At 42.3% G+C, this 14,046-nt stretch overlaps 1 protein-coding gene across 2 annotated transcripts; it reads right to left on the bottom strand.

Moving 5' to 3' along the window:
* Nucleotides 1-4,399: 4,399 nt before the first annotated feature.
* On the bottom strand, nt 4,400-11,712 carry S100Z (S100 calcium binding protein Z). Of its 2 annotated transcripts, XM_040420180.1 has the most exons (3): nt 11,526-11,712; nt 11,065-11,220; nt 4,462-4,620 (listed from the first exon to the last, which is right to left on the bottom strand). In XM_040420180.1, the coding sequence occupies exons 2-3, from the start codon at nt 11,203-11,205 to the stop codon at nt 4,462-4,464; spliced, it is 300 nt and encodes a 99-aa protein (XP_040276114.1). In that variant the 5' UTR covers nt 11,206-11,220; nt 11,526-11,712. The 2 variants fall into 2 exon arrangements, with proteins under 2 accessions (XP_040276115.1, XP_040276114.1); XM_040420181.1 differs by lacking the exon at nt 11,526-11,712 and having other exon boundaries at nt 4,400-4,620; nt 11,065-11,205.
* Between the last annotated feature and the right edge of the window lie 2,334 nt (nt 11,713-14,046).

Below are 14,046 nucleotides of genomic sequence, written 5' to 3'. Positions count from 1 at the left end.
ATCCGGATTAATGCCTTTCAATGGGCATTAATTCCGGATCCAGCCTTGCGGCAAGTGTTCAGGATTTTTGACCGGAGCAAAAAGCGCAGCCTGCTGCGGTATTTTCTCCGGCCAAAAAACGTTCCGGTCCTGAACTGAAGACATCCTGATGCATCCTGAATGGATTTCTCTCCATTCAGAATGCATGGGGATAAAACTGATCAGGATTCTTCCGGCATAGAGCCCCGACGACGGAACTCTATGCCGGAACACAACAACGCAAGTGTGAAAGAGCCCTTACTCTCCATTCAGAATACATTAGGATAAAACTGATCAGTTCTTTTCCGGTATTGAGCCCCTAGGACGGAACTCAGTGCCGGAAAAGAAAAACGCTAGTGTGAAAGTACCCTAAGCAGTTCTAAAGACTTTTTCCATGAACTGTTCCTTTAAAGGACTAATCCCACAACTTTTATTAATATGCAATGAATGGAACATTTTAAATGATGTATTATTTGCAATATGCATGTAATAAAGTATTGTTTTGTTTTTCATGTACTTTACATTTTACTCTCTGGTAGCGCCCCCTGCTGTTTCTCCTATGGCTGAAATTCTGGTCCAGCTTCTCCTGTGTTCAGTGGTGGACAAACATTCATTACCTTCCCTGCTCTGTTCCTCTCCTCTCTGTGCTGGCATAGTGATCTCATAGTGAAATGTTCCAGACGCCTTTCATTCATCTGTAACCACTTGTAAATTCAGGGAAGTATACAGGCTGGAGAAAAGTATTGGAACACACATGTTAATCACTTAATTCAGGTATTTCATTCAGGGCCAGCCCCTAGCCATGAAGTCTGCCTTTACAAACATTTGTGAAAGAATGGGTCATTCGAAAGAGCTCACTGAATTCAGCATGGTACTGGAATGTTAGGACAGCTGTCCATGGACGCCGCTGCTCTCCCCTGTGGGCACGGATGCCGCGGTACTCCCCTTGCTGCTGCCTTCATGCTTCTGTCTAGTATCCCAGCCTCTGTCCTCTGATGATGTGTGTTTACCTAGTGCCTTTTAAAGGGCTAGAGCACTTGCTTCCAAATTTTTCCCCAGCCATTGGCTAGGGGTGTCGGGGTATTTAAGACGCCCTCTCCATGTAGAGGGTGCATGAGCTTTAGGTTCTGTGGTGACCAGATAAGGTATTCAGATACTAGTCTTGAGCTGTTGCTATTTGCCTGCGTTTATCCTGCATTTGTTCCTGTCTCTGATTCAGCTTCTGTGTGTTCCAGCACTTCCAATTTTATTTAAATTTTTGCTTATGTTTAAGTTAACCCTGTCCATCTGCCTCGTCTGTGTTCCTTCCACGTGTCCAGCTTGCCTGCCTGGTCTGTATCTTAACTATAACCCTGCCTGCCTGTTTATTCTAGGTCTCCACCATCTAGGCTTCAAGTGTGCTCTCTGGATCTCAGAAACCTGCATTTAAGTTATAGTGACTGTTTAGACTATCCCTATGGTTTTATACCTGTGCATTTTTGTATCCTGACAGCTGCCAAATGCACCAGGACTATCCCAAGAGGTAGCAGTCTGGTTGCTTTCCTGCAGAAAAGGCTATATCTTTGTGCAGGGGATAAAAGGTGAATACCAGGGGAGCGTCAGAATAACACCCTTAGGGTTTAGCCCAAAGCCAAACCAGTTAGTTGACACAGCAGGTCCAGACTCACTGATCCGTAACACGAAATAGGATACCACCATTGTAACAAGTTCCTGAAATGTCTACCCTCCTAGATATTCCACCTTTAGCTGTTAATGATATTATTGCAAACAGAAGTGTGTAAGGGATCGCTTTACTACAGGGGAGGTCGCGCTCACAGACTTCTTCGCCAGACACCAAGTTTAAGGTCCAAACTTGTGATTTATTATGGCACTTCAGCATCAACAAAACAAAACACCTGCCCGTCTGGGCACTACCTATAGAAAATATATCCTTACCTCTCTTGTAGAGCACCGTTCACACGTGCAAGCCGGTCCGGCTTTACTCAGCCAAATAGTCTACCCAGAGAAGTGATCAGGCTTCGCATAGCCTTGTGGCCCCTGAGTCCTCCTGACTGAGACCACGCAGAGCCTCGGCAGGTCTCTGCTTCCAAGTCACTCTCTCTTCCCCAGACTGACACCCTGGGAGGTGCTTTATCCCAGTCTGATTATTGCAGACCTCACCTGCGATCCTCTCTGGACCAAGGGAACACCCATCCTGGAATGGTGTGGATTCCCACTTCAGTCCTATCTGCCAATCCAACTAAAATCCAGCCCAGAAAATTCCAAAAACAACCTTGTCTCAGCAACCTACATACTGCTGAGACTATTGCATCCCAGATTCTAGCTATCCCACCCAGCTGAGGTATCTGAGTGGGATATACACACCTTCCCACACTGTCCACCTTATCACAAGTGTTTAGGAACCAGAGCAACTCAGCCACAAAGTGAATTACTAGGAGGACTGTGGAAAGTGAAGCAACAACTTAAAAGGGTTTTCCAAAATTTTATAATTGATGTCCTCTGGATAGATCATCAGTATCTGGGACCCACACAGATCAGCTGTTTGAGAAGGCACAGTGCTCCTGTGAGTGCCGTGACCATCTCTGTCCTTACCAAGCACAGCGCTGTACATTGTATAGTGGGTGTGCTTAGTATCACGTAGAAGTGAATGGGGCTGAGCTTTTCCTAGGTAATGTGACCGATGAACATGTCATCACTGGCCTACGAAAAGCTGCGAGGAGGCCACGATGTTCACAGGAGCACTAGTGCCTTCTCAAACAGCTGATTGGTGATATTATACTGATGACCTATCCTATACTATATGACCTAACCTATCAGTTATAGAGTCTCGGAAAACCCCTTTAAGTTAGTCTGGTTGGTTAAAGGGTACTTGTCATTTGATTTTCTTTTAATGTGTAAGGACATAAATTGGAATTACGGAGACCATTTAGTGTGATGTAGCCTCCGACCAACAGTGTTGAAAGTTGAACCAGAAGCCATCCGGACACCAGCTTCCCTGCAATAACAAGGAGGATCTTCCACGCACATATCGCTCTTTTATAAGGTACCAATCCACACGACTTTATATTTGTGTCTCTAAACCCTTGACTACACCGTAATCAGCGCAGGCTCCCACTTTGGTTGTTTCAAAAACCAGACTTCTTTTATATACAGTACAGACCAAAAGTTTGGACACACCTTCTCATTCAAAGAGTTTTCTTTATTTTCATGACTATGAAGGCATCAAAACTATGAATTAACACATGTGGAATTATATACATAACAAAAAAGTGTGAAACAACTGAAAATATGTAATATTCTAGGTTCTTCAAAGTAGCCACCTTTTGCTTTGATTACTGCTTTGCACACTCTTGGCATTCTCTTGATGAGCTTCAAGAGGTAGTCCCCTGAAATAGTCTTCCAACAGTCTTGAAGGAGTTCCCAGAGATGCTTAGCACTTGTTGGCCCTTTTGCCTTCACTCTGCGGTCCAGCTCACCCCAAACCATCTCGATTGGGTTCAGGTCCGGTGACTGTGGAGGCCAGGTCATCTGGCGCAGCACCCCATCACTCTCCTTCATGGTCAAATAGCCCTTACTTTCAAAGTTTTCCCAATTTTTCGGCTGACTGACTGACCTTCATTTCTTAAAGTAATGATGGCCACTCGTTTTTCTTTACTTAGCTGCTTTTTTCCTGCCATAATACAAATTCTAACAGTCTATTCAGTAGGACTATCAGCTGTGTATCCACCTGACTTCTCCTCAACGCCACTGATGGTCCCAACCCCATTTATAAGGCAAGAAATCCCACTTATTAAACCTGACAGGGCACACCTGTGAAGTGAAAACCATTTCAGGGGACTACCTCTTGAAGCTCATCAAGAGAATGCCAAGAGTGTGCAAAGCAGTAATCAAAGCAAAAGGTAGCTACTTTGAAGAACCTAGAATATGACATATTTTCAGTTGTTTCACACTTGTTTGTTATGTATATAATTCCACATGTGTTAATTCATAGTTTTGATGCCTTCAGTGTGAATCTACAATTTTCATAGTCATGAAAATAAAGAAAACTCTTTGAATGAGAAGGTGTGTCCAAACTTTTGGTCTGTACTGTACGTGTGTTCAGATTTTACCAGTCCAAGCAGCAGACTGTGTTTGGGACCTAGCAGCGATTCCCTTACGGGTGAGGAGTGTCAAGTGGCCACAGTAGCGCGGGTGGGCAGATACATTTTATACACAAGTTATAATAAAAAATTTGCTTATAATCATGATACATTGTTTCCTCACTTCCCAGAACAATAGCACACCAGGGATCTTAGCTAAAGAAATAATTGCAAAGACAAAAAGGACTTTATTTCATATTTATTATGTAAGTTATTGAAACGGTATATCCACAGTGGTGATGCTGAGTTACACTTTGACGATCGTTGACTTCTGGATTCATCACAGGAACACCCCGGACTATATTTATTTTCCCTTTTTCCTCAGCTGCTCTTCAAAGAAATCATTACATGCCACGGTCAGAGCTGCCACCAGCACTACGAATTCATTGAAGTCAACTTCATTGTCTTTATTGGAGTCCAGATCATTCATGATTTTGTCGACTAGCTGTGGATCTTTTTGACACTGAAAAAAATAATAAACAATATATATAAATATATATAAAAAAGAGATTGAGATAGAATGTGCTTGAGGTTAATGAATGGCCATCCAAGAACACCATTTTATTTAGTTTTTGAAATGGGTCCAAAATTCTGTGAAGAACATTTTCTTGATAAACATCTTTATAGCAGTTGGAGCTCGTCATTTCTAATGAAGAGCTCCCAATTTAATCTTCATTTTTTGGGGGAAGAAGAATACACGTACGGTATATTGTTCATTGTGTGGTATAAATGACGTGAGGACTTTATTCAACTACTTTTACACAATAAAACCATTTAAGAAATATCTAATTTGTTTTTGTGTGACCATAGCTTTTTTCTTTTCTGTAGATGAGCTGTGTCACGGCATGTTTTATGCAGGATGAGTTCCCATTTTCATTGGAACCATTTTGGGGTAATATTATTTTTTTATTTTTTTTCCTTTATTTGTATTTCATTTCATAGTGTTTTCACTTATGCATTTACATGGTTTCTGATACATACTATGTCCCTCATACAGTCCTCTGGAGATCATTTCTGCTTCATAAGTGTTTCTTTTAATTTTGCAGTTTTCCACTGTAATTGGGGATCCAAAGGAACCCGAGTTACAGGGAAAGGCTCTATGGTCACAAAAGTCACTGGTAGAACTAATATGGGTCTGCTAAGACCCAGCAGCTTAGTATTCTGGGGGGCACCCAAAGAACATGTGATCATTGGGGCCAAAAGAGGCAGGGGCATTGTTGCTTCCAGTGGGTGTTATGTAGACTACAAAAGAGAAATCAGAAGTGGTTACAAACTCAACCGCTCCTGATAGAGTGCAAGAGCAGGAATGTTAATGCAGCAACACCAAGTGACATCGCTGCACATGCTCCACCCATCATGAATAGACTGTTAAAAATGCTGAAAACATAGTGGGCCTAATTTACTAATGAAAATGCACTAATGCTAGCTCAGGACTAGCTCAGCTGAATGTAATGATACCTTTGACTTAGCGATCCATTGCTTCATTCTGGGGAAAAAGTACTTTTAATCCATATGCCAATAATCAGTTAAGTGCACTGAGGGTGGGCCCCAGACACTCTGTGCACCCTTGCTCCTCCTGCTCTCTCTGTCAGCCCTTCTTTCCCTTTGTTTGTCAAGGCCAGGTGACATGACTGTGCACCTGGCCATGTCAATCAAGATGGAGATGGAGGGGCTGGCAGATTTTAGAAGAATGCCAATATTCCAAAAACTGACTCCATTATAGTCAATGGAATCCGTTGAGTGCCCGTGATGTCCAGCATATGCTGAATCCGGTGATTCAGATTTTCTGTTCTCATGCCAAAACCAATATTACAGCCCTCTGAAAGCAGCCTTAAATGGGTATTGCAACTTTATTAACGGACTGTTCTTATGATATGTCATCAATATCAGATCAGTGAAGGTCTAACTCTCGGCACCCCCGTCAGTCAGCTGTTTGAAGGGGTCATGATGCATATGTAAGCGCTGCAGCCTGTAATTACCTAGCGGTGCAGGGTAATTACAACTTTGTCCCATTTAGGTGAATGGGACAAAGTTATAACTAACCTGCACCAACGCAACCATGTAGACAGCATGCAGTAAAGAGGCTGCAGCACTCGCATGAGCTCCGCAGCCTCTTCCAACAACTGATTGACTGTGGTGCTGAATGTTGGGTCCCCATTGATCTGATATTGATAGCCTCTCCTGATGCTAGGTATTGGTATTCTGAAGGAAGAATACCTCTCTAAGGGTACTTTCACACTAGCATTATTCTTTTCCGGTATTGAAATCCAGTAAAAGGTCTCAATAGCAGAAAAAACACATCAGTTTTATCCCAATGCATTCTGAATGGAAAGCAATCCGTTCAGTATGCATCAGGATGTCTTCCGTTCTGTCCCTTGTACGTTATTTGACCAGACAAAATACCGCAGCTTGCTATTTTTTCCGACCAAAATCCCGGAACAATACCACACTTGCCGAATCCGCATTAATTTCCATAGAGATGTATTAATGCCGGATTCGGTACCAAGTGTTTCAGAAATTGCCGAGTTGCTGATCCAGTTTTCCGGTCTGCGCATGCATTGGGATATAGGAGGAACTGGTTTCGCTTTTGATTTTTAGAAAATTTAAATACCGGATCCGTTATTCTGGATTAAATATCGGATCCGTCTAATGGATCTGGAAAAAAAAGTTATCCGTTTGCATACTGTTTGCCGGATCCTAACAACGCTAGTGTGAAAGTAGCCTAAATGAAGAATTTCGTTTTCTAACCATATACATCCTGTACAAAAACTACTATCACACTATGTTCAGGCATGACTCAAAATGCAGTGGAAAAATCTGGCATGGTTCTGCTGCAAAAATCCCATGAAATGGCTATAGATTTCACTCTCTCCATTGCAAAAGGTGAAATCCGGGGTGGAGATCTGCAGAATATTTCATATTTCAAATCCGCACATTAGATCAATTAAAGGGGTATTCCCATGTCAGACAATGGGGGCATATCGCTAGGATATGCCCTCATTGTCTGATACATGCGGGTCCCACCTCTGGAACCCGCACCAACACATGGAGCACAGAACGGAGAAGGTGGTGGCCAGACCCAGGGAAACCCGCGCTCTCCCCATAGCAGTGAACGGGAGCGCACCGTGCTTGCGCGGCCACCGCTTCAATTCATTTCTATGGGGCCAACAGGCTTGGGTATTTTCGGCAGCCCCATAAAAATGAATGTAGGGTGGCTGCGCATGCGCATGCGCAGTGCGCCCCCCCCCACAACTTTCGGGGCTCCGTTCACAGTGTAGGTGCGGGTCCCAGAAGAGGTGTGGGACCTGCACCTATCAGACAATGGGGCATATCCTAACGACATGCCCCCATTGTCTGAGATGGTAAAACCCCTCTAATGCTCGTTTTTATTTTATTTTTATTTTTTTATGACATTTCTTAAAATCTCCTCCACTTTGATGGTGCTGTACAACACTGCGGATTTGCTGCACAGATTTGGTGATGGCTAATCTGCGGCATTGCAGTCACGTGTGGACATAGCCTTACTGTTTCAATAATTGTACTCCCACAACATAATACTATGCCTGAAAAAAGGCAATTCATTTGTAGTCCGAATCAATTCACGTCAGTGGCATGTAATGAATGAAGCGCTGGTGAGAATGACTCACATGAGTATATATTGTCAGAGAACATGATCCGTGCTCAGTGAGTAATGGAAAGCTCTACAGATCAATAGTCATGTCATCGTTTAGTTAAATGGAGGCAGAAAAGGCTACAAGCGAGATGTAGCAGATTTTAGTTCCACTTCTGTAAACTGTATCTTGTGGGGAAATAATTGTTCTGCTGCAAGTCATTGCAATTGACAGCTGTGCTTCCCAAGAGGCTCTGAAGCAGCTGAGGATCCCTCTGACATAAGCAGAGGTGACTGCGTATTCAGCCCTTCCTTGCATTGCATATAAAGTAAGGATTTAAGCAGGGGGATTTGCATGCGGCGACTGCGTCGTGTTAGGTGACAGCAGAGCAAATGAAAACAAACAGCGCTATGCAAAGTGTGTCGTGCCGGGACAAAGCCCCGCGCCGTACTGGGCGCACACACTGTGCTTTCTGCCTTGTAAATAGAAAATCCACATGCAAATGGTTTTATTAAAGGATATTAAAATAAACTGCCACCATAGGATTTCCCTTCCAAATACAGAATTCCGCTGTTTCTATTTTTCAGCCCGAGGATTCCCATCAAATTTAAAATATTCTCCGCTGACCAAACATTGGAAGTTTATATTTGGGAAATGATGGAAGTTGCGCTTCACTAAGGTCTTGCATCATAAAACTAATTTGGCACATCCCCTAATCTCCAGACAAGTGGTCTCCAACCTGTATCTCTCCAACTGTGATGGAACTACATCTCCCAGCATGCCCTGACATCCTGCCACAGGTTGAAAACTATGCCATGTGTGATGTATATAATATACATTGAAACTGTCCATTTAAAGAGTGCAAAATGCAGTGCAGTCTGCAGGCAGCATGTCATAGAGCAGGAGGAGCTGAGCAGACTGATATATAGTTTTGTGGGAAAATATTCAGCAAAATCTGTAATTTATACATTTATATCTCTTCTTTTTCTGATTTCATTGTACACGGGGGAGATTGAAAGCTATCTTTGTGTAAGGCCTCATGCACACAAACGTGTCTGTTCCGTTTTTTTTGCGGAACCATTTATTTTAATGGGTCCGCAAAAAAAAAACTGAAGTTATTCCGTGTGCATTCCATTTCTGTATGTCCGTATTTCCGTTCCGCAAAAAAATAGAACATGTCCTATTATTGTCCGCATTACGGACAAGGATAGTACTGTTCTTTTAGGGGCTAGCTGTTCCCCAAAATACGGAATGCACACAGACGTCATCCGTATTTTTTGCGGACCGCAAAATACATACAGTTGTGTGCATGAGGCCTAAGTGTGTATCTCAGTCACTGATAAGACATGTGAACAATGAAATTAGAAATAGCAGAGTTATAAATGTTACATGTTTAATCGACAAAACTACATATCAATCTGCTCAGCTTCTCCTGCTCTATAACATGCTGCCTGCAGATTGCACTGCATTGTGTGATGTCAGGTTCTCTTTAAATCTTTCTTTTTTATTATTTTTTTGTGCACGCTAGCAGATTTGTTGCAGAAAATTCTTTTATAAATAATATGCCACATATATCTGAATAGAGTTTGTAAATCCCATTCAGACTGAAAGGAGTTATCTCATCTGAGACATTGGTGGCATATAGCTAGCATATGCCACCAATGTCAGATAGGTGTGGGTCCCACCTCTGGGACCTGCACCTTTCTCCAGAATGGGACCCCAAAGTGAGCAGAGGGCAGCCTGGCATGTGTGACCATCCTCCATACGTCTCTGGCAGTCTCACAGAAGTAAATGGAGCGGCGGCCATGCTTCCGCGGTACACTCCACGTTCCTTTCTACAAGACTTATGAAAATAGTCGAGCACGTTGGCTCGGCTAGTTTCGGAACTCCCATAAAAATTAATGGAGAGCGCACTGTGCATGCGGGGTGCACTTTTCTTAACTTTTGGGGGCCTGGTCTGGAGATAGGTGCAGTTCTCAGAGATGGGACCTGCACCTATCTCCAGACCAGGCCCCCAAAAAGTGAAAAACCATTCGCTATTCATTAAAGGGGTTGTCTCATCATATCTGACATTGGTGTGAGACAACCCCTTTAATGAATAGTGAATGGTTTTTCTGCCACAGGTGAACATAGCATTAGAGGGAATGTTTTCCAAAGTTCACAATGATTTGGCTTCTCCAGAACACCATGCAAACATCCAAAGAGCATACATTAAGTTTATTTAACATTAACCTCCAGCTATTCTTCGACTAAAGATCTCTACTTAGGAGGGATGTCTCATCAAAGGCATATCTGGTCTATTGCTGTGATCAGAATTAGAGTACGGCCAAGCGATCAGGTTTCTGCATGCAGTTTTGAAAGCCAAAACCAGAAGTAAGAAGTAAGTAAGTTGTATCTGTCCTATATATTGTATCTCCTTTTATGATCCACTCCTGATATTGGCTTCCAAAGATGCAAGCAGAAACCTGACCGTGTGGCCGTACCCTTAGAGTCAAATATCGTAACTCCTGGAAAAGAGCCACCTGGACCCACCAATTGGACACTAGTGGAATATCCTCACAATATGCCAGTAATCTAATATCTAATGACAACCACTTTAGGAAACTACTGATGGACCTGGTGGGATATATGTTCTTATGCTGAGTTCCATACATTTTACTGCTCCAGTTTCATAGTTGCTAATTTAAATTCTCTCCTGATATGTAAAGTGGTGAAATTGGGGTTTCCATAAGCTGATGTTTTGTACTATCTCAGCCACTATAATCCGATAAGAAATTTTACACTACCTTTCTGCACATAGGCTATTTAAGTAAATGCCCCCCCCCCCCTTTCTGTAGCAATCGATTTAAATTGACATGTTTAGATTTCACAAATGGCGCTATTTTTTCCGTTCACATGTCAGAAACTTTGGTGGAACCTGCTGCACCTAATTATAAGTCACTAGGTTCCATCAGTTGCCACTGGTTTCCATTGTGCAAGGTCATTGGATCCCTCAATGTATTGTGGTCTCCACTTACAATGGAATCTGTGATGTAGAAATAACCAGAGCCTATTCTCAGCATTCTCCTGCCAAATAAACCCCCCTGTAATACACCTTCACAAGCAGCAGATTTTATTGCAGAATTTCGAATAAACCTTTTCCATCATCTTAATGAGGCTGCTTTGGAGGTCAGCGCATAGATTTTTTCAAACCCCATTAATTTTCAGTTTCAGAAATTTCTGCACCAAAATCTGCCACATATGAAGACGCCCAAAATTTTATATATCGAAAAGAGTATTGCTTGTTGCCTACTTACAGCAAGGAAATCTGTCAGCTCGCTCTGCAGGAGTTGCTTCAGTTCTCCTTTGTTCAGCTTGTACTTGTCACCTTCTTTGCCAGAATAATGGTGAAAGATCCGGATCATGGTATCCATGGCACCTTCCAGCTGGGTAGGCATGATGAAGATCAGTGTCTAAAAGGAGTGAAAGAGAGGATATAATGAGCGTTGAGTTATGTGTTCTTCAAACTGAGTGGATTCTTTTGATCAATAGGAGGACAAATCTGCAACATCTTCAATAAAGGTCACGTTTGGAATTAATCTAAAAGTGATTCAAATGTTATACCAGTCAACATAATTTAGTGTTGGCCGGTGTCCTAATGCTGCTCCACCTGCGTGAAATCTGAGCAAGTTTAAAAAGGTGGAGTTGAAGTGGTTATTCTTTAGATGGAATTCGAGCTGAGTGAAAGGAGGTGACAAAAGGGGGTTAATCTTCATACCTGTGCGTTTGCAGCAAGGAGAAACAGAGGAGGATATGTAGGTAAAGAAGTCTTGGTAGCTGGGTTATTTATACATAGCGTCCTATTATCCAAAGGTATTCCCAAAATGTAAAGACGCCAATGAGGACAGGTGAGTGGCCCGCGTCAGTCGTCGCTCAGCACGGATTGGCTGTTGGCATAGTGCACATTCGTCACCGGATTATTTGAGGTTTTGTATAGCTTATGTGTAGCTACATGACTTTGCCTGTAGTACCTGGCGGGGAGGAGACTTGTCACCGTAGAGCTGCTCATTAAAGCAGGTAGGAAGTTATGGCAATTAGTTGCTAGGGAGCTCAGGTAGAGGAAAATGTCCAAAAATAAACCTGAGGAAGAAGGGAATACATTGTTATTGCCTAAATGATGGAGCTGTTCTCCAGGGAGGGTTCCTGCAGAGGGAGGATGTGCACATACAAAATAAGGCTTTATGTTCCTTTTCATAGAAAACATCAAACAATACTGTATAAAAAAAAAAAAAAGCATGTGCTGTATGTATCTATTTTATATTTATTTATTTATTTACAAAGATACAATGTATCCATCTTATGATCTAACACAAAACATGTGACTATGTCGTGTGCAGTGTAGGAAGAGGAGCTTTTATGGCCCAGATAATTATGTACTCTGAACAGGAAACAATTACTAAACTTCAGGGTAGTCATTTTCTCCTACGTAATGGTTAGGAAAACACAGCCAAACTTTCTTAAAGGTCTTTTACAGGTTTGGATAAATAAAAGCAGGAGTAACGTATTGCATTGTTCACTTTGGACATTCATTCCTTTTTTTCTTCCGCACTGATTGAGCTCCACCACTGATCAGATCTGTGAGAGAACCCAGGAGCAAGTGCTCAATTTCCCTATAGCGCCACCACAGGGTCAAATGAAAATTTACACCTTTCCCATTAAAATAAACAAACTGTCCATATAGTGCATGGACATTTACCATTTAGGTCGCAGCTGCCTTTTATTTAACAAATGAAAACCGCACCGTATTGCCGGTCTTCATTGTTAATGTCCGCCCGGTATTGACCGCTCCGTGTGGCTCTGCCCTGAACATAATATAAGCTGTGGCCCACATCTCACCTCCTCTGTATGTAATAGGTATAAAGTGCTGTATTACCCTGTATGTTTCATAGCACTGGTGGCATTTGGAATGGGGGAGCGTGATGCATGTTCATTTTTGCCTTCGGCAGCAGAAGGGCTAGGTGAACCCCTGCCAAACCCAGGCCTGAGGAAGGGACGTGGCCCCTAAAATGTGGCATGTGTGAATATACTGCTTCTCCACCTGAACTGAACTGGCTTCATGTATGGATAAGTACTGATGGACTATTTTGGACTATAATCAGATTAGTGTTTTCGCGATATTTAGCAAATTTTTCACATAATATTTGCAATAAATTAGCGAATTATAGAATTCGTGATCTCCAGTCATTATTTTCCCAATTGCGCAAATCGGCACTAATGATGCACATATTTTTGGCGCAATACATGCAACTTCACATTTTATCAGGTCTGAGTAGATATTACTGATTGGTGCACTAAGTATTGTTGTGACATCACAGCCCTATGTCTGCATGTATGCATGGACAGCAGAAAAACAGTAATTCCTATCACACTACCTAACACCCTGCACTATATCACTATCTAACCTACACTGATTATCTCCCACTAACTATCTGTATTATATATATGAGCTAACTATCTAATGCAGGGGTGCACAACGTTTCCTGGTTGGGGGCCACATTGCCAGACTGAACCAATGACGAGGGCCGAATTTAAAATTTAAAGGTCCATTAACAACTGAAATATTGTACTTATGGCATATTGAACACACATTATATACCATTAATGTCTAGTTACACTTCCAGAACTCCCATCTAATGGGAGAAATACATGAAAAATACATGTGAGCAGCCACAAGACATAGACATACATGTCTGTTACCAGATGGTTGGGGGCCACACAGAATAGTATCAAGGGCCGCATGTGGCCCCGGGCCGCAGGTTGTGCACCCCTGATCTAATGTAATTGGATAAGGAATAGGATCCAGATGAAAGCACAGAGCACAGCAATGTCACTGCTCTCTCTCTCAGAACTGCAAACTTTCCTATTGGTTGCGAGGGATGTTGCTGAGCTCTGACAAAGATATTGCAGCCTTCTCATTGGTCCACAAGCAAGAAGGGAGGTTACTGAGGAAAAGAAAATCTAGAATATTCGCGATTACGAATATATAGCAATATATTCTACATCTTCGCAAATTCTCGAAGTGCCGATATTCGCGATAAGAAATATGTGATTAGAATATTAGCAATCAACACTAAATCAAATGCTGCATTTTTTGCATCCGGATGCAATGTGTTTTTCACTGATGGTTGCTGTAGATTGTTCAGTTTTTCTTCACGCGCGCCCAAAACACATGCAATCCGGATACAATCTGAATGGAAAAACCGCACACACTGAATGCAATGCAATCTCAGAAAAAAATA

The sequence above is a fragment of the Bufo bufo genome, chromosome 2 (genome assembly GCF_905171765.1).
Source record: "Bufo bufo chromosome 2, aBufBuf1.1, whole genome shotgun sequence".
Lineage (NCBI taxonomy): Eukaryota > Metazoa > Chordata > Amphibia > Anura > Bufonidae > Bufo > Bufo bufo.
Note: the sequence above shows the minus strand (reverse complement) of the source record. Positions and strands in the feature narration are given on the sequence as shown.